The following is a 21,304-nucleotide window of genomic DNA, read 5'->3' on the forward strand; positions in this document are numbered from 1 at the left end:
TGACTCCCTTATTGGTCAAGAATTTATCTACCTCTGCCTTAAAAATATCCAATGACCCAGCCTCTACCATTCTTTGGGGAAGAAAGTTCCACAGACTAATGACCCTCAGAAAAAATTTCTCCTCCATATCTGTCTTAAATGGGAGACTCCTTATTTTTTAAAACTGTGTCCCTAGTTCTGGTCTCTCCCACAAGGAGAAACACCCTCTCAGCATCCACTCTTATCAATCCGCCTCAGGATCTTGTATGTTTCAATAAGCTCACCTCTCATTCTTCTAAACTCCAATGGATACAGATCCAGCCTGTCCAACCTTTCCTCATAAGATAACACCACCACCCCCATCCCATGAATTAGTTGAGTGAACCTTCTCTGAACTGCCTCTTAATGCAATTAAATTTTTTCTTAAACAAGGAGACCAAAACTGTGCACAGTACTCTAGATTTGGTCTCTCAAATTCCCTGTACAACTAAGCAAAACTTCCCTACTTTTATATTCCATTCCCCTTGCAATAAATGCCAACATTCCATTTGCCTTCCTAATCACTTGTTGTACCTGCACACTGACTTTTCCTGATTCATGTACCAAGACACCCAGATCCCTCTGTACCAGAGTTCTGCAATCTCTCTCTATTTAAATAATTTGCTGCTTTTTTTATTCTTCCAAAGTGGACAAGTTCACATTTTCCCACATTATACTCCAAAGGCTAATTTTTGTCCCGTCACTTATTTATATGTCTTTGCAAACTCCTTGTGTTCTCTTCATATCTTACTCTCCTACCTATCTTTGTGTTATCAGCAAATTTAGAAACCATAAATTTGGTCCCTTCAAACAAGTCATTGATATAGATTGTAAACAGTTGAGACCCCAACACTGATCCCTGTGGCACTCCACTCATTACATCTTGCCAACCCGAAAATGACCCAAATATGCCTACTCTCTGTTTCCTGTTAGCCAACCAATTCTCTTTCCATGCTAATATGTTATCCCCTACACCATGAACTCTTGATTTGTGTAGTAACCATGGATGTGACACCTTGTTTAATGTCTTCTGGAAATCTAAGTACAGCACATCCACAGGTCCCCCTTTGTCCATATTGCTTGTTACTTCCTCAAAGGAGTCTAATAAATTAGTCAAGCACAATTTCTCTTTCACGACACCATGTTGCCTCAGCTTGATTGCATTAAGATTTTCCAAGTGCCCCTCTATAATCTTAATAATAAATTTCTAGCATTTTCCCTATGACAGATATTAGGCTAACTGGCCTATAGTTTCCAGCTTTCTGTCCTTCTTTCTTGAATAGATGTGTTACATTCTCTATTTTCCAATCTGATGGAACCTTTCCAGAATCCAGGGAATTTTGGAAAATCAAAACCAATACATCTTCTATCTCAGCAGCCACTTCTTTTAAGACCCTGGATGAAGTCCATCAGGACCTGGGGTTAGGTCAGCTTTTACATCCAATAATTTTCTCGGTACCCTTTGCCTGGTGATTGTAAATTGTTTTAAGTTCCTCCATCTCTTTTGCCTCCTGATGCAAACTTATTTCTGGAATGTTATTTCACCTACAGTGAAGACAGATGCAAAATATCTGTTCAATTCTTCTGCCCTTATTTTCCATTAATTCCACAGACTCTCTCTCTACAGGACCAATGCTCACTTTTCCTTTTTAAATACCTGTAGACTTTAATTATTTTTTTATATTTCTAGCTAGCTCTCATACTCTAATTTCTCCCTCCTTATTATTCTTTTAGTCATTCTTTGCTGTTTTTTAATATTCTGCCCAGTCTTCTGACCTGCCACTCATCTTCACTGAATTGAACGCTTTTTCTTTCAATTTGATACTACCTTTAACTTCCTTAGTTAGCCACTGACAGTACATCCTTCTCATAGTCTTTCATTCTCACTGGAATTGAACTATCTCCTTGACTGACTGTTGTTCTATCGAAACCCTTCATAATTTAGTGTTGAATGAAGCTGCTGTGGAGCATTCAACCCTCCTGAAATTAGGAGCCACCAGTTGAGATGAAGGTCAACATTTCATTAGCATTTTTAATAATTGTTTTGTACCTGCCCAATAGCTTTCAGCGATTTCTATAGATCTCTCTGCTGCTCCACAGTTCTGAAGCTTATCAGCAGTTAAAAAACACTACCTTACGTGCAACTGTTTAGTCATCGCAACACATCTGTGTAACACACCGCTATCAGAATCCATATCATGGATCTACCATGGAAGGTCTATAAGTTACTTTAAAATGATGATGGAATCAGCAGAAATGACTGAAGAATCTGCAGCCGAGTGTAGTTGTTTCGAGGCCGCCTATCGCCAGGGAAACAAGAATGAACTGAGTGCAAGGAATGATTTCCATCGGTAACGCCAAATTAAAAGCACAATGTTCCTTTCAACTGATGAGTGAATAAAGGGTTAAATTCAACCTGGAATTGCTTTTCAAACACAGCTGTCACCGAGCAATAGAAACAGAAAATGCTGGAAACACTCAATAGGTGAGGCAGCATCTGTGGGGAGAGAAACAGAGTTAACACTGGTAATCTGAACACTAGCATCATGAGCATGGAATTGTCAGACCCAAATGCTACGTGGGGAGTCGGTGCATCGCTATAGAATGTTACCACAATGTGCCACAACTAGTAACCTCATCCCAAACACAGCTACAGCTCCATATATTCATAAACTGCTTAAAACAGAGGGGAAAACATTCTTACTCTACAAACTCGCACACCTATTGTGGAACTTTGTAGTTCAGTGCACATTTGGGGAAATCAGGTTCAAAGGTCAACTGAGGGCTACAGAATTTTATGGATAGTGCTATTTTAAGAGAGCAGCATTCTTTAGCTAAAAACAAAAAGCTAAAAGCTACTGTGGATGCTGGAAATCCAAAACAAAAACAGAATTACCTGGAAAAACTCAGCAGGTCTGGTAGCATCGGTGGAGAAGAAATCAGTTAACGTTTCGAGTCTTCATGACCCTTCGGCAGAACTGAGTATAGTTAGGAGAAAGGTGAAATATAAGCTGGTATAAGGTGGGGGGGCGGGGGGAGAGAGAAGTTGAGGGTGGGATGATTGTGGAGATAAGCAGACAGTCACTGAGAAAGGAGATATGGCTGTGAAAACGGGTTTTAGTAAACACCTTGTCAAACACCAGGAGAGAAATGGAAAGCAATGAAGGTGAGCAGGGCAGAAGAGACAGGCGGAAATCCTGTCGGAGAACAGAACAATACTTCTTCAGAGAGGGCATTTCTTGAAGAGAGGTGGCAGTCAATTAAACACAGAGATAAAAACAAAAAGCTAAAAGCTACTGCGGATGCTGGAAATCCAAAACAAAAACAGAATTCTTTAGCTGTCTGGGCCTAGGTTCCCCACACCCCCTCTCCCTGCCAGTCCCTTTCCCCTTCCTTCCCATCTCCTCTCCACACACCCACCCCATCAGAAACAGAATAAGTGGTCACTGTTGCTTGAACTGCAACCTTCAGGTTGTTCTAAAATGGTCCAAGTTATCTGAGGATGTGATGAGCTGTTACTTCATGTAAGTGTAAACTCTTAGTTTTCGAAATTTTTCGCAACTTGTTGAATACACCCAGAGTCAATTTTTTTAATAATTGATGTATGAGACAGAAACACAGCATGATCAAAGAACAAGGTATTAATGAGCTAACTACAATCCACTATGATTTTTAACTTGCCGTTGGTGATCATGATTCATCCTTTGGCTTGAATGGATTCCATCAGTTTTTCTCACCACTATTTGGTGTAACTGTGATTAACAAGCTCTCTGCTAGGAACTGACACTGACATATCTGATCCACAGGAGAGGCAGCATGGAGACACTGCAAGTCACTAATAGTCTGGTCAGCCTCAGCAAAGTTAAGCACAGGTCAGCTGTGCCAGTCCAGCCTGGGACGTGAACTCTGAGTCTGACCCCTCTGACTCTCAGTCCAGTATTACCACTGTAGCTAACACTGGACCCCTCTAATTTGTGATACCAATGAACAATTTAACCCAAAGATAAAAAGTACGTCTCCATGACTATCAATGGGTTGCCTGGCGCCCCGATCTTGGTGTCTATGAGGCTGAAGTAAATGATCAGGCTTCACTTTTGTTTTCCTTGGTAAGATGTTCTGTCAGCTCCCACGATGAAGTTGCCCCTCGATCCTATGAAAGAGCAAAATATAGGTTTGTACACAGATTCTGGGAAATTATGACACAAACAGTGCAAAATTAATCATGTAACCTGCACAACCATCGTTCAAGCTCTTCACTAGAAATCTTCAGCCTCTCTCTAACACATCTTCATTCTCAAGCTGTCCTGGATAGATGGAACCATGGCTGGCTGAACCCCTGATCCCAGTGCGTCCTGTCAATTCAGCCAGTGGAAAATGTCTCTATTTATGACCTCTTGGCAGAGGATGCATTGCATCCAGTATTAGCCAAAATGCTAACCCTGGGTAGATGGTGTGGTGTATTAATTTGTCTCATTCATTAGAAACTGATTGAAATTAAGTACAGTGAGATTTGAATATATTTGTCACTCTAAATTTCCTTACTGTCTGAAACTAAAGCAGCTTAATGATTTGTATCTGGCCTCATCTCACTAAAACACCATCAATCCATCTATTTAAACAGTGCAGGACTGCAGTGAGGCCTCTGCAGAACACACAACATGCTGTTCAGGTCGCAAGGGAGTCCCAGATTATACAACGGCCTATTGGCCAGTACAGGCAACTCAAATTCCAATGTTCAGCTGCCTGGGTCTTAAACTCTAGAACTCCCTTCCTAAATACTTATCTCTCCCTCCCCCTCCCTCTAGGATGCTCCTTAAAACCCACCTCTCCCACCAAGCTTTTGGTCACCTGTCCTAATATGTTTGTCTCGTTATCAAATTTTGTTTGATAATGCTCCTGCAAAGTGCCTTGGGACATTTTTTCTAAATTGAAGGGGCTGTTTTAATGCAAGTTGTTATTGTTCACAGTAAGCCAGATGGAGTTGCTTTACAGGAATAATGAGAGCCATTGAACCAAAGACACACCTTTGTTTCGGCTCTGCCTTTCTGCATGTTATATCACAGAATCACTCCAGGTGAATCATTCCATCAAAGCCTTTCTGCTTTAGATGCTGTTCTGTTGAATTTGTTTTTAAACTTCCGTAATGGAAAACTTATTAGTGTGGACAAATAGCCAGTGTTGTGAATGGCTGCTGATCTAATGTGGTTATGAGAGATGCAGCTTTGTTTCAGTATATCTTTAAAAGGATGTTGAATAATGTATCTGAGTCAGTCATGGTTAGCAGCGCTTGAATTCAATCTAACTGGTAGCATTCAATCCTGGGCTCTCACTACATTTACCTTGATATGGGATATAGACACATATAGTTTATGGGGGATGCAAGGGCTTGGGAGCAGTCATCAATGCTGAATTCAGCATAACAACTAAATCTGGAGGAGGGAGTATCAGAAATTGGTAAAGGGTGAGAAGGGTCATCAGTCAAGATGCATGGCTGGTGTAAGTTGGCAGTAGAGGAAAGGGAGAATCAGTGATAGCAGAGAAAGGATGCTGGTGAGCAGGAGGGGGCAGACTTCCTCTAGTCCATAACTTGGCACAGGAGAATTTTGACAAAACCAGCTTAAAATTAAACATTAGCAGAGGTGGTGATTTCGACGTGGCCAGACACTGCAGAACAGAAAAGTTGGCTGGAACTACTTTAACGCCCCTTGGCTCAAGGCATTTTCACGCGTAGACTGAATAGATAGTACAAACTCATTATAAGTCTTTGCTATTTTTACAGCCTGTGATTTAACATCAGAAGTACACAGTCAAATACTTAACCAGCAACAAGAAATGCTGAGTTGAACCTACAAATATCTAGTAGCAGAGCTGGAGGATATCTGGTTGATACAGTTAGCTAGGGAAAATGCAATGGATTATAAGGAACTACAGCAATTAATGTTAAGGGAGCAGTCTCTTAAGCAGTTCCAGATGATCAGAGAGGGTGTGGGATTAATCAGCGGTTCAAGAAGGCAGTTCACCACCACCTTCTCAAGGCAAATTAGTGATGGGCAATAAATGGTGGCCCAGCCAGTGAAGCCCACATCCCGTGAAAGAATAAAGAAGATTTGGATAGTTAAGGAAAGACTTGCATTCCATAGTGCCTTTCACAACCTCCCTAAACACATTGCAGCCAATGAGGTCATTTTCACAGATTGTCCCTGTGATAGATACAGCAGAGATGTACCGAGTAGGTACTTTTCAGTTTTACGTCTTTAAATTAACAAAAGCATTAGGATGAAAGGTGGCTAATGAGCTTAGATATGGTTTCTCCAAAGATCATGACCAACGACAACATGTTAACCTGCCTCAGTAACCAGTAAACTTCTCACCCCCATTGCGTTAGCAAGTCTCTGGTCCCAGATACTCAGAAGAGATGGTCTGACAGGCCTCTTCCCTTCTACCTATGAACATGGCAGACAAATAAAAAACTGCAAGGACAAGCTTTGGCCAGGATCCATTGGGGAATGCAGGATGGTAACTAGGAGTTATTTTAGTTCAGTAACAGGATTTACCAAGCTTGAGAAGTGCAGCATCTTCATTATTTTGTATTATTGCTACAAAGACAAGCTGTACTTTTTGAACTAAGTGAATTTCCTTATAACTGATAATTGACATAAAATAGCTGAACAATCTATTTTCAAAATGATTAAAATGGTACACAAATATCTGCTTTAAATCTCAAGGGGGTACTTCTTTTACTGGCTAATCAAGTCAGTCCCATTCCCCCACTCTATCTCCGTAACCCTGCAGGTTTATTTTCTTCAAGAGCCGATCCAATTTTCTTTTGAAATCATTGATCATCTCTGTTTCAACCACCCTCATAGACAGAGAGCTCCTGGTCATTACCATATGCTGTGTAAAAAAGTTCTTCACATTATCTCTTGCCCACTGCTGCATCAAAAGATGGGAGGATGTTGAGAGTGATAGAGTGAGAGACCTTGGAGTGCATGGCCACAGGTCCCTGAAGATGGCAGGACAGGTGGATAAGGTGGTAAAGAAAATATATGGAATACTTTCCTTTATTGGACGAGGTATTAAATACAAAAGCAGGGATGTAATGCTGGAACTGTATAAAACACTGGTTAGGCCACAGCTGGAGTTTTGCAAACAGTTCTGGTCACCACATTACAGGAAGGACATAATTGCACTGGAGAGAGTACAGAGGAAATTTACAAGAATGTTGCCAGGGCTTGAAAATTGCAGCTATGAAGAAAGCTTGGATAGGCTGGGGTTGTTTTCCTCGAACAGAGGAGGCCTAATTGAGGTGTACAAAATGATGAGGGGTCTAGATAGGGTAGTCAGGAAAGACTTGTTTCCCCGAACTGAGGGGTCAATTACCAGGGGGCACAGATTTAAGGTGATTGGTAGAAGGATTGGGGGGGACATGAGGAATAACTTTTTCATCTAGAGGGTGGTGGGCACCTGGAATTCGCTGCCTAAGTTGGTGGTTGAGGCTGAAACGCTCAACTCATTTAAAAGGTACCTGGATCTGCATCTGAAATGCTGTAGCCTGCAAGGCTATGGACCGGGTGCTAGAAAGTGGGATTAAAAACGAGCGGCTAGTTTCTTTTTTCTCTTTTTATGGCCAGCACAGGCACGATGGGATGAATGGCCTCTTTCTGCACCGTAGCTTTTCTATGGTTCTAAAACTAACGCAAGATGCTCCATGTAGCAGCAATATTATCCATCTGTTCATCAGTAATAGCTAATCCTAATTTATAGTGAACTTTTTTCATCTGAGAGAGTAGAGTGGAATGTGAACAGTAAGTACCATAACCTGATTTGACAAATTAATTTCAATGCAGATTAAGTGCGAGGTAATACACTGTAGAAAGGAGGAGGTCACAGACTCCTTGGAAAGTAAGTGTCTGAATGGGGTAGAGGAACAGGGGAATCGGGAGTACAGATACAGAAATCACAAGTACTGATGCAGGTTAAGAAGGCCATCTTTGGGATGAGACATTAAACTGAAGCCCTGTCTGCCCCCTCAAGTGAATGTAAAAGATCCTATGGCACTATTTTGAAACAGAGCAGGGGAGTTCACCTTGGTATCCGCTGCCAACATTTATCCCTTAAGCAACATCACAAAATCAGATGAACTGGTCATTATCACAGTGCTGTGTGTGGGACCTTGCTGTGCACAAACTGGCTGCTGCATTTTCTACATTACAACAGTGACTCTGCTCAAGAATACTTCATCGGCTGTAAAGTGCTTTCAGACATCTGGTGGTCATGGAAGGTATTACAGAACTGAAAGTTTAATTTTATATTGACATTAAGAACAAATGGTGGGTAGAGTTTGGGAGATCCAACAACTTGCGAACACCAACGACATACATGGTTTCTTCAGCACTATTAAGGTGATCTATGGCCCAAATAGCCGAGGCCCCACCCCACTGAGTGCCGAGATGGGGGCGAGCTCGTCAAGGACTGGGAGGCAGTCAGTGTCTCACTGGAGTGGACATTTTGAAGAACTCCTCAACCAAGACTCTGCCTTCAACTTGAATGTCCTCAACTTCATTCCTCAATATCCCGTTTGCTCAGTCTTGGTGCTACCCTGGTCTGGAGTGAAGTTGAAAAAGCCATTCAACAGCTGAAAAACAACAAGGCCCTGAAGCAGATAAAATCCCTATGGAAATTCTGGAACACGGTGGAGATACACTCCATGCATGGCTGCACAACCTCATATCCCTCATCTGAGAAGAAGAACACATGCCGGGGTCTCAGGGACGCTGTGACCATGACTATATTCGAGAAGGGGCACAAGTCTGATTGTGTTACCTACAGAGGATTCTCCCTGTTGTCTGCCACAGAGAAGATTGTTGCAAGGATCCATCTCAATTGCCCCTCCCAGTGTCTGGACAGTTCCTTCCAGAGTCGGTGTGGTTTTCATCCTTCGAGAGGCACCACAGACATGATCTTCACTGCATAGCAAGTTCAAGAGTAGTGCACGGAACATCACCAGCCACTGTACACTGCCTTTTTCAACCCATAAAAAGTCTTTGGCTCTATCCACTACAAATCCTCCTCAAATTTGGCTGCCCACAGAAATTTGTCACCATCCTCCACCTAATCCACAATGGCATGATTATTATTAAAAGGAAACAATGGACAAGGTGGAAAGACATCTGCTTCTCAAAATTAATGCAATCTTCACTAAGTATTAAAACTTTTCTTAAAGGGATCATACTAAAGTCAAACAAATCTAAGCACTTAATCCAGTCCTGACCAAGGGGTCCACAGGGAGATAATGTTGTTCTTGAAAGCCCCGTTTCAGTAAGGACATTCTGCTGATAAACAGTGGCATTGCAGTTTGCAATGCAGCATCGCAGCGGTGCAATCTCTACTTTGAGCAGCAGAGGGCAGTCACAGCCTGTTCAGCCAATGAAGTTTAATGCAAGGCCACAATAGTTGAGCCGTTCTGGGGCGCAGTAGGGAGAAATGTAAAGTCTGGTGTAACATGAAAAGAGTGCGCAAACAGTGGTTAATGCCTATGCATTGTGTATTATAGGACATTGTGACTTGTTAATCACTAATGACTGCAGAATATCAGTACAGTGTGCTCCAAATAAACCATATTTAAATCATTTAGTCAGTCTCTCCTAAGTCCTTTACTGACTAGCCATCTTCCACCTCTGAGTTGTTTTGGTCTATTTAAGGAACTATTTAACACAGTTTGTCATAGGAACAGGAAGAGGCCATTCAATCCCTGAAGCTATTCCTCAATTTAATTAGTTCAAGGTTGATCTGTGACCAAATTCCATATATACACCTTTGCCCCCAAATCCTTTAACACCTTTAGTTAATAAAAATCTATCAATCTCAGTTTTGAAATTTTGAATTGATCCCCAGCCTCATTAGCTCTTTGTGGGGAGAGAGTTCCGGATTTCCACTCCCCTTTGAGTGAAGAAGTGCTTCCTGACATCACCCCTGAATGGCCTGGCTCCAATTTTAAGATTCTGCCCCCTTGTTCTGGATTCCCCCCACCAGAGGAAATAGTTTCTCTCCATCAACCCTATCAAATCCTTTAATCATCTCAAACATCTCAATTAGGTCAATTTTCTAGGGAATACAAATTGAGTCTATGCAACCTCAGAATTAATCCCTTTTATCATCAACTTCAATTTTAGGATGAGTTATTTTATTTCTGGTTTCATCCTATCCTCAAGAGATGTAATTGATGGGAAACAAGGCAAAGAGCTAGGGGCAGTGCTGTGTAGAAGTTACACCAGGACTGTGTATAACAGGTCCAATAGACCAGTAAGTGTTTTTATATGTCCTTTTCCACATATCTCTCTGCTATGGTCACACATCTCCCACTAACCTTTATATTTATTCCTATAGCACTGAGATTCTGCCGCAGCGAGTCACAGGTCTGGAGGAGAGGTTGCCGCTCACTCAGCAGCCGCCTACGCCTCTCCCTCAGCTGCTGCTTCTCTTCCTTGGACAGCTCTCTGCCTTCACTCATTGCCAGCTCCTGGTCATCCACTGCCAGGGCAAACTTCCTTACTTCCTGCCGAAAACCAACCAGCTGCTCAGCGACACTGCGAAGGGTGGCTGAAGATTGGTCTACTGCCCGTACCTGGAAAAAGAACAAAAATAAACATGTGAAACAAAACAGCAGAGCCAGGATAACAATAGTGAGGCTACCCAATGCTCTGTATACTCCGGGCATGACGAGCTTAACTTTCGCCATTAATAAATACAGGGATTAATTACTGGTGACTGTTAGTTGAAAAAAACAGACAAAAACAAAAACTGGCCACAGAAGTTATAGGTGGTGACCATTCAGCCCATCGAACCAATGCTGGATCTAACTCTTGGTCTGTCAACTATTACCACATCCTGTATCCTCTTATATTCTTTCTTTTCAGATTCTGATCAATTCCCCTGTAAATGATGTTACAGTCATTTCTTACATTTTCCCTGTTTGTTTACCTCAGTAATCAGCATGTGCGTGTTTCCCTTGTCACTAATTCACTAACCAATGGAAAACACCAAGTATATTTCACTGTTTTACCCTCTCAAAATTATGAAATTTTCTATTAAATTCTCCCTTAGCCAATGGTAAAGAGCCCCACTTTCTTCCTAACTACAACCTCTCGCTCCTGGTATCAGCCAAACTCTGCTTGCAATGTTCATCCCATCAACCAAACAGCTGGTTTTTTCAAGGTACAGCCTTGAGGAATCTTCAAATATTACAGTGTGCAATGACACAGAATTAAACTGGGAGGAAAATTGTAAATTAAGTTAGTGGGGGTATTTTTTAGTTCTATTTGTGGAGTGGTTTGTCACACTCTGGAGATGACAAGTAATCACTGCCACCCCTCTTGTTTACAGCAGTGGAGGGAGATGCAGCACATAGAAAGCAAGCAGGAGGTGACTTGAACAGCGAGTGTGAGGTAGTGGTCAATGGAAGCATGACAGTGCAGGGAGCAGACGGCGGGAGAGAGAGGAGGGCTCAGTGTTACATACAGAGTATGGGACAGATAAAGGCCGCTCAACCCAGCTGGTCCATATCAGTGTTTACAATTCTCCTCCCACCCTTCCTCATCTTACCCCATCAATAATATTTCTGACCTCAAAATTACCGAGGCAACTTAACTTGGTATTTAAAAATAATCACTTTAAGAAAACTGTTCAGCACTCAAAGCTGACAAATTTCCTGTTTATTTTATTTGACCACTCAAATAAAATGAAGAACACTCAACTAATCTCCCAGTTTTTAAATAAAAACATTAACTGATAGGGTTACAGATGTCTCAGTATTGTTCAGTGGTAACTTGGAAACATACTGCAGCACAGTTTATTCAAAGCTTTGCTGAATGTGGTTGTTGGACAGTTTTTAAAAAAATACTTTTAACTTGATGCTTGAACTAGGTTTAACATTGTCAAATAGAGATCAAATAATTTAAGGGGTCACTTTTATTCTCGTAACTGTGTCACACGACTAAGAGATACTACTGCAGGAAACTAAAAGCAGGTTAAAAAGGTCAGGAAGGGATCAACATGTGCCACTTTCTCCAGCCATTATGCACTTGTATTTTCAGTGGACGGAACTAACTTTATCCTGTTTGTCTCAGAATGCAGTCTGTGAAGCAATACTAGAATTTATCACAAGCACATCTCTCCAGAACTGATGGATAAAAGTGGGGTGATGGGGTTAAAGAACCAACTGAGTACTTTAATAAGCCAGAGCACCCTTACTCACCTCTACTACATGCACAAATAACTGTATCAATTTTATCCTAAAGGCTCCTTTTTATTAGAGAGTTTAACAAGTCAGACATCTGGTGCACATCTGTTGTATCAGATTTTAGAGACTTCACGCATGCCAACAGCATAAACACTAACAACGGTCAAATGCGTTGTATCTGTCACGTCAACCATACTGAGTGTCTGAAGTTGACAGGCTCCGAATCTGGTTGGTCTGTATCTGAACTCCATGTATTCAACCCTGGCTCTGTAACCTTTAATATCCTTACTCAACAAAACATTACTAACAACCAATCAAATTTCTCACTTTTAGCAAAACTCGAATGTCTTAGGGGCCAGAACAGCACACAATGTTTGCAATGCATTCTGTCCAAAGCCCCACACTGTTGGTCACAATCTGTATCCTACTGGTTTGTGATGAATATAAAAGGTACAAGAGGAACAAACAGTAACAAAAGCACAGAAACAACGAAAGGACGATACACAAAAAGAGAAAAAGGACAAGACAGATAGAAATTAGAGGAGAGCCACACAGTGGGAGCAGGAAAGGCAACAGAGACCTGCACAGCAAGACAAATGTAAGGGAATCTGAAACATACCCAGAGATAAAAGACATAAGTGAGAGGAAAAGAAAATGAGAAAGAAAGAAAATATGACTTGAAAGAAGGTATCAGAACCTGGATGAACTCTGTGCATTATAGGAATAGCTGATTTTTCTCAACTTAGTGTGTGTGTTCTCATCACATTCTAACATCATGTTTTATTATGTATGCTGCTGCTGCCACTGATGGATTAAGTTCTCTGCAAATCAGACCCTTACATATGAGAACCAATGAAGATCTACTCCAAAACAGGAAAATAATCTTCTAAGTTCTTTTTTCTCAATTCCTTTATGTTTGCCTTTTTGATTCCATAAACCCAAAAATCTTAGGCTCAAAGTAAGACTTATAATAGGCCGAGATTGATTAAAAATCATACATTTCACAATAGCAAGATTAAATGTCTAGAAAACAGTCCTGTGATCCTGACTGAGGTGGGGAGAATTGCCATTATCAATCAATAGGATATGCTCAGCTCTGTACCTGTTTATCCTCAAGTGAAAACAGTTTTACACTTCTTTAGTTTCAAAATAAACAGAATCAGGACCATAAATTTCAGAACCTTTTCATAGGAAGATTATGTTGCTAATTTTTAATAAAAGAAAACAATGAGAATATTTGGAACACACATGCTTGGCTTTGCTAAACAGATTCAAGAACAATTATTGTTTAAAAATGTATAAGTTTCACAGATCAAAACATGAAGAATATTGTTCCTTGAACAACAATAATATTCAGGAGTTTATATTTCCAAATGATCTGAAAACGAGCTGGAGGATGACCTCGTAACTGAGGCAAAACTTATTTTTCACTTGAGAGAATGTTCCTGGCAGTGACAGACAGGCCAACAAACTGAGACCAAGGCAGTGATTTGAGCAACTGCCTGTTATTCTCCTGAGATTGATGAGTGCTCACAGAAAGATTTATTTATGCACATCAGTTAATTACCTTTTCATCCAAAATGCAGATGGATAAGGGGCACTTGTTAATTTTCCAGGAACCAATCAAAAAGATGGAGATACTTATTTACAAATTCTGTCCTTGAACATATGCATCTGTCCTCCTGCCACATCCTGACTCCCCTACACCACCCATCCCAAAACTCCACATCCTGACACCCCTACACCACCCATCCCAAAACTCCACATCCTGACACCCCTACGCCACCCATCCCAAAACTCCACATCCTGACACCCCTACGCCACCCATCCCAAAACTCCACATCCTGACACCCCTACACCACCCATCCCAAAACTCCATAACCTGACACCCCTACACCACCCATCCCAAAACTCCACATCCTGACACCCCTACACCACCCATCCCAAAACTCCACATCCTGACTCCCCTACACCACCCATCCCAAAACTCCACATCCTGACTCCCCTACACCACCCATCCCAAAACTCCACATCCTGACACCCCTACACCACCCATCCCAAAACTCCATAACCTGACACCCCTACACCACCCATCCCAAAACTCCACATCCTGACACCCCTACACCACCCATCCCAAAACTCCACATCCTGACACCCCTACACCACCCATCCCAAAACTCCACATCCTGACACCCCTACACCACCCATCCCAAAACTCCACATCCTGACTCCCCTACACCACCCATCCCAAAACTCCACATCCTGACTCCCCTACACCACCCATCCCAAAACTCCATAACCTGACTCTCCTACACCACCCATCCCAAAACTCCACATCCTGACTCCCCTACACCACCCATCCCAAAACTCCACATCCTGACACCCCTACACCACCCATCCCAAAACTCCATAACCTGACACCCCTACACCACCCATCCCAAAACTCCATAACCTGACTCCCCTACACCACCCATCCCAAAACTCCACATCCTGACTCCCCTACACCACCCATCCCAAAACTCCACATCCTGACTCCCCTACACCACCCATCCCAAAACTCCATAACCTGACTCCCCTTGACACAATAACATTAAAATAGTAGATTCAGCATGTCGACACCGTGCTGTAAAATATGAAATGCACCACAAGAAAGTGAGGCAATTGACTCAGAGAGTGGCTCCTTCTAACCTGGAACACAAGACCATTATCATCTGCAAAATCTCTTCAAAGATCAATAATACATGGTGCTCCTCATATAAAGCAGAATATCTCAGTTATAAAGCAATAAATCAGCACTTAGGACAACATCTGTTTCAAAATCACAGAAAGTAGTTTAAGAAAATACAAGGAGGATGTGCAAAGATATGGAATAAAGTAGGAGCAATTAGCAAGCTGTGCCAACAAGAGAGAAAGTGAACCAGTGGACCTGTCTCAACTCCACTCCATGCCACACATCCGAAAACATATAAAAGCTAATATTTAGCAAAAGCATAATGATCTGTGTCGGCCCTGCAGTGAAACCCCATGTAACCCTGTCTGTCAGAATTACCAAGTCTGAAACTCCAGGAACCAACTTATCTAGTTGAAAGCTTTCTGTACTTTAACTGAGAAAGTTCTAGCCAGCAACGGAACAGCAAAACCATGCAAATGATCTGATAGTATATCTTGGCTCAAAAAGCATCAGACTGCACACACTGAAGCTCAGGCTCCTCGAAACACAGGCTATTCTCTTGTCCTACCCACTGCAATGGGACACCCTACAATGGGCTTCACTGCACCTCAACTGGCCTGTTTATAAAAGTGGATGACCAAACGCAAGGGGCTCCCATAGAATTGGAGCGATCGTTTTCACAATGACAGCAAAAAATACATTAAAGAAATACATAACAAAAAGTAAATGCTGGAAATCTGAAGTGGAAGCAGAATCTGCTAGAAGCATTCAGCAGATAGCTTGAAGGAGAACAAAAGGCCACCATTCTGGGTGGTGGGCCCTTTCATAGAACCACAAGGCGATGAACTGATTCTGCTGCACATTTTTAGCATTTTCTGTTTTTATTAGAGTCCAAGCCAAATAGGACATCAATACCCCATTGCCTCATTCACATTTCAGCTCATGCTCTCCATGAGGCAATAGTCTCAACAAAAGGTTCACTCTTATTTGCAATCTGCTGGAGTGAGGTGTGTCTGGAATGTTAGACACCCATCCTATGTTGCCCAGTCATACAATCCATACAGCACAGAAAAAGGCCATTCAGTCTATCGAATCAATGCTGGCTCTCTGTAGAGCAATCCAGTCAGTCCCATTCCCCCATTCTAACCCGTGGCCCTGCAACTTTATTTCCCTCAAGTATCTGTCCAATTTCTGTCCCTGACTGAATTTATGTTAGAGGGTAAAAAAAAGAAACAGGAGTCCACTCTTAGTAGCAGAGTGTAACGGTTTATCCAGCATTAAAACAGATCAAATAATGGGAATCCGCCTACATTTTCTTAGTTTAACAAGGCTGCTTGTAAATACAAGTCAAGATATATTTAGCTTGTTTTCACTTCAGCTAGTCAAAAAATTTGAGGGAATTACAGACCAGAGGATCAGCAGAATCGGAACATATAACATGGCAAGCAATTTCTCTACTCCATAAAGTAAATTTTGAAATGTTTGTACAATAGTCTGTCTAATCATTCTCAAACAATGGGAGCATTGAAGGAAGTTTCAAGCTTCTGCTGGGTGGATGGTTAGATGATCTGCGCAGTGTATGATCTTTCAGTGTAGTCCAGCCTCCCCATACAAACCCAGAATAAAAACTGCATCATTAAGAGTTTGCTGTCAGGTAGCTCTTGCCTAGCTGAAGGAACTCATACTGGAGCCACAAGGCAGTTCCATTGCTAACTCAATGCAAGGGAATAAAAACAATGCCAAGGATGGGCAAACAGGAGGAAAATCAAAACTAGAAAATCAGGGAGTGGGCAGGAGGCGTATATAGAACCATAAAATGTTACAGCATCAAAGGAGACCATTCAGCCCATTGTACCTGTGCTGGCTCTTTGAAAGAGCTATCCAATTAATCCCACTTCCTGCTCTTTCCCCAATATTTCCTCCTTCAAGTATTTATCTAATTCACTTTTCAAGTTATTATTGAATCTGCTTCCGACACCTTTTCGTGCATTCCAGGTCACAACTCACTACTTGCAAATGTGTTTCCACATACCATTTCAGATTCTTTTGTAAATCACTTGAAATCTGTGTCCTTCTGGTTACTGACCCTCCTGCCACTGGAGACAGTGTTTTCTGAGTTGTGAGGATGCAAAGAGGCTTCAAGAGAATTTAGACAGGCTGAGTGAGTGAGCAAGAACATGGCAGATGGAATATAATGTGGAAAAGTACAAAGTTATCTATTTTGGTAGGAAAAACAGAAATGCGGAGTATTAGGAAGTGTTGATGTCCAAAGGGACCTGGGGTAACCTTGTTCATAAGTCACTGAAATCTAACATGCAGATTCAGCAAGCAATTAGGAAGGCAAATAGTAGTTGGCCTTTATCGCAAGAGGATTTGAGCACAGGAGTAAAGATATCTTGCTGCAGTTGCATTGAGCCTTGGTGAAACTGCACCTGGAGTATACAGTTTTGGTCTCCTTACCTAAGGAAGTATATACTTGCCATAGAGGGAGTGCAACAAAGTTTCACTAGACTGATTCCTGGGATGGCAGAATTGTCCTATGAGGAGAGATTGAGCAGACTGGGCCTGTATTCTCTAGATTTTAGAAGAATGAGAGGTGATCTTATTGAAACTTACAAAATTCTCACAGGGTTTGACAGGGTAGATGCAGGAAGGATGTTTTCCTTAGCTTGGGGGGGGGGTCTAGACCAGGGGACACAGTCTCAGAACAAGGGACAGGCCATTTAGGACTGAGATGAGGTGGAATTTCTTCAGTCAGAGAGTGGTGAATCTTTGGAATTCTCTACCTGAGGGTGTGGAGGCTCAGTCACTGAGTATGTTCAAAACAGAAATAGGTAGATTCCGAGGCATTAAAGATTTCAAGGAATATGGGGATGGTGCGCGAAAATGGCATTGAGGTGGACGATCAGCCCTGATCTAGTTAAACGGTGAGGCAGACTCGAAAAGCTGAAAGGCATACTCCTGCCCCTGTTTCCTATGGTCCTAGGAATGAAGATGACGAGCAGTACAGTAGGAAATTATCTTCCTTATTCATTCAACTTCCACTAGAAATGAGTTGTTGTCAAATTAGAAACAGGACACCATGCCTTTAAGTGTTGAACCAAGACCCCCTCTGCCCTCTCATGTGTATGTGAAAGATCCCACAGCCACTATTTTGAAGAAGCGCAGTGGAATTCTCCCCATTGTCCCGGTCAATATTTACCCCTCAATCAACATCATCAACAACAGATTATGTGGCTATTATCTCAATTCCATTCGTGGGATCTTTCCGTGCACAAATCTGTTGTCTTGTTTCCAATATTAAAACAGTGACTACGTTCAAAAGTACTTCACTGACCGTCACGCGCTTTGGGACATCCCGGGGTCAATAAAGGTGCCGCATAAATGCAATCTTACTTTCTTTCTATTTCAGGCCATTTTGCAGCAAAACACGTGAACCTTCAGCTGTCCAAATGGTGCTTTCAAAATGGGGTCAATTACAGTATTGTAAATTACACCAAGATTCTTTAGGTACTCGGCTGACAAAGCACGACAGCGCAGGTTGTATAATTTTGAGCAGTATTCCAATACACAATTAGTTAAATCCTGCTCCAGAATGTGACTAGCTAAATCTTTGTTAAAAAACAAATTACTGCCTCAATAGTGAATTGAAGCATCTCTCCAGGAATTGAGCCCTTCAACTGAGTGAGTGCTGCACTGTCAGAGGGTCAGTACTGAGGGAGTGCTGCACTGTCGGAGGGTTAGTACTGAGGGAGAGCTGCACTGTCAGAGGGTCAGTACTGAGGGAGTGCTGCACTGTCAGAGGGTCAGTACTGAGGGAGTGCTGCACTGTCAGAGGGTCAATACTGAGGGAGTGCTGCACTGTCGGAGGGTCAGTACTGAGGGAGTGCTGCACTGTCAGAGGGTCAGTACTGAGGGAGTGCTGCACTGTCAGAGGGTCAGTACTGAGGGAGTGCTGCACTGTCAGAGGGTCAGTACTGAGGGAGAGCTGCACTGTCGGAGGTTCAGTACTAAGGGAGTGCTGCACTGTCCTAGGGTCAGTACTGAGGGAGTGCTGCACTGTCCTAGGGTCAGTACTAAGGGAGTGCTGCACTGTCGGAGGGTCAGTACTGAGGGAGTGCTGCACTGTCAGAGGGTCAATACTGAGGGAGTGCTGCACTGTCCTAGGGTCAGTACTGAGGGACCACTCCACTGTCAGAGTCAGCACTGTTGGAGGGGCAGTACTGAGGGAGTGCTGCACCATCAGAGGGTCAGTACTGAGGGAGTGCTGCACTGTCAGAGGATTAGTACTGAGGGAGTGCGGCACTGTAGGAGAGGCAGTACTGAAGGAGTGCCACACCAATGGAGGGGCAGTACTAAGGGTATTCTGCACTGACGGAGGGTCAGTACTGAGGGAGCGCCACATTGTCCAAGGGTCAGTACTGAGTGTGTGCTGCATTATCAAAGATTATACAGGTTCAGATGAATGAACAAAATTCCCAGTGGGTTTAATAATTTCAGATATTCTGTGTGTTCAAAAAGGTAGACAGACTGGCACTAATATAGCACCTTTCACAACCTCAGGACATCTTAAATCGTTTTATAGTCAATGAAGGCCTTTTGAAGTGTAGTCACTGTTGTAACATAGGGAAGTGTTCAAAGCATTGCCTGTTCCAACAGTCATCACTAAGCACCACTATTTCTTCCATCGTTCCCTTTCTGTGGATCCACAGTCAGGCTAGCCATCTTGTAAACTGAACCTACAATATGGAAACCGGTCACTCTGCCTTTCCAGTGCCTGCCATTTACCCTCCACATGAGCAAGTGGTAAATAATGAATGTGGAGAACACCGACGTCAGCATTAAAAAGCAGACAGAGTAAGGTAATGCATCACCCACTGGATTCAATCCACTAATAGGTAGAAGGCAGTAAAGATCAGCCATAATGGAGATTTAGAATCCTCATCAGCTGAAAAAGAAAAGTGTGGCTGCCTCAGGCATATCTTGAGAGTAAATGTTAATGGAATATCCTTCTCCTGTAAGCCAATATGCAGTGTCGCAAAGTGACTGCCTCAGTTGACTCAAACTTTATGCAAAGACTAAATCAACTCTGCAACACAGAAACTCTGAAAGACTTCCTGCATTGCAGTTACTCACCTGACTTTCTCCAAGAGAAATACCAACAACATCCAAGAATCGCTCTATATAAGAGATTATTGCCCCAAACACAGCAGGACTCCTGGGGTAGTCGCCCTCCTGCCATAAACATAAAGAGCTGACTGTTAGGTATGCCAGACCGGTCAAATTTCAGCCACAAATATATATGCATTCTCAGTGCTCACTAATCTCAGAACTAACACCAATCCTCTCAGACCTTGTAATGACCCTACTGAATTGTCTGATAGGATACTTTACATCCACCTGAGGGCACACAGTGCCTCAGTTTAGCATCTCATCCAACAGCATGTTTGACAGTGCAGCACTCCCTCAATACTGACCCTCTGACAGTGCTGCGCTCCCTTTGTAGTGACCCTCCGACAATGTGGTGTTCCCTCAGTCTGGCCCTCCAACAGTGCAGCTCCATACTGACCCTACAAAATGCAACCCCTTCAAAAATGGCAACCTCTCTTTTATAAGTAGGATCATGGAGCATAAAACTGGTGTAATGATAATCTTACAAAAATCATTGATTGAAACATATTGAGAATACTGTGTCCAGTCTTGGCTGTTCTCGTGTAGGACAGTCTATGTGGTGGTCCAGGAGTGTTTAGGGTAATACCAGGGGTGGGAAGCTTGAGTTGTGAAGGGCGACCAGAGAAACTGGAGAGATTTTCACTCAAAAATAAAGTTCAAAATTATCAAAAGTTTTGATAAGACAAATAATTTTTTTTTAAATCCTCTGGTCAGTTGGTGGACAACTAGGTTACCACGAAAAGACAAAGGAGGAGTTATGGAGAATGTGTTATTTTTTAAATACAGTGGGTTAGTAGGGCATGAATACCTTGCCAGAAACAGGGTTGGAAAGCTTTCAAAAGGAATTGATAAACATTTCGAAGAAGAAAAATTTACAAAGGATAGAATGGGGAAAAAAGACATAGGAATGGGGATCAATTTGGATAATTCTCTCAGAACTGGCACAGGCATGATAGGCTGAATGGTTTCCTTCTGTGCTGTACCATCATATCATTCAATCAATTAATCTTCACTTTGTATTTTATGTGCAGTTTCAACAAACTTGTTCAAACGTTAGTGGAAGATTCCTTGCTGCCCATTTGAAGCCAGTTTGCGTGCAACCATCCACATTACTAAACAGTGGCTTAGTGGAGAAACTAAATCTGTTACCACTTACAGCACACTGCTAACAGGATTCTCTGCATCCTGGGGAAAAGCTACGCCGT

General features: G+C 42.3%; 1 protein-coding gene across 4 annotated transcripts in view; it reads right to left on the minus strand.

Moving 5' to 3' along the window:
* Positions 1-3,599: 3,599 nt before the first annotated feature.
* cars2 (cysteinyl-tRNA synthetase 2, mitochondrial) overlaps positions 3,600-21,304 on the minus strand; it is a 60,223-nt gene continuing 42,518 nt past the window's right edge. For 3 of the 4 annotated variants that reach the window (XM_078546082.1, XM_078546084.1, XM_078546085.1), the window contains 3 exons: positions 20,064-20,162; positions 10,385-10,642; positions 3,600-4,168 (listed from right to left, as the gene is read on the minus strand). In XM_078546082.1, the coding sequence (XP_078402208.1) occupies positions 4,100-4,168; positions 10,385-10,642; positions 20,064-20,162 (426 nt within the window). In that variant the 3' untranslated portion in view covers positions 3,600-4,099. The remainder of the gene's footprint in view (positions 4,169-10,384; positions 10,643-20,063; positions 20,163-21,304) is intronic. The other variant, XM_078546083.1, reaches the window with a different exon arrangement.

Source organism: Cetorhinus maximus, chromosome 7 (assembly GCF_964194155.1).
Source record: "Cetorhinus maximus chromosome 7, sCetMax3.hap1.1, whole genome shotgun sequence".
Taxonomy (NCBI): domain Eukaryota; kingdom Metazoa; phylum Chordata; class Chondrichthyes; order Lamniformes; family Cetorhinidae; genus Cetorhinus; species Cetorhinus maximus.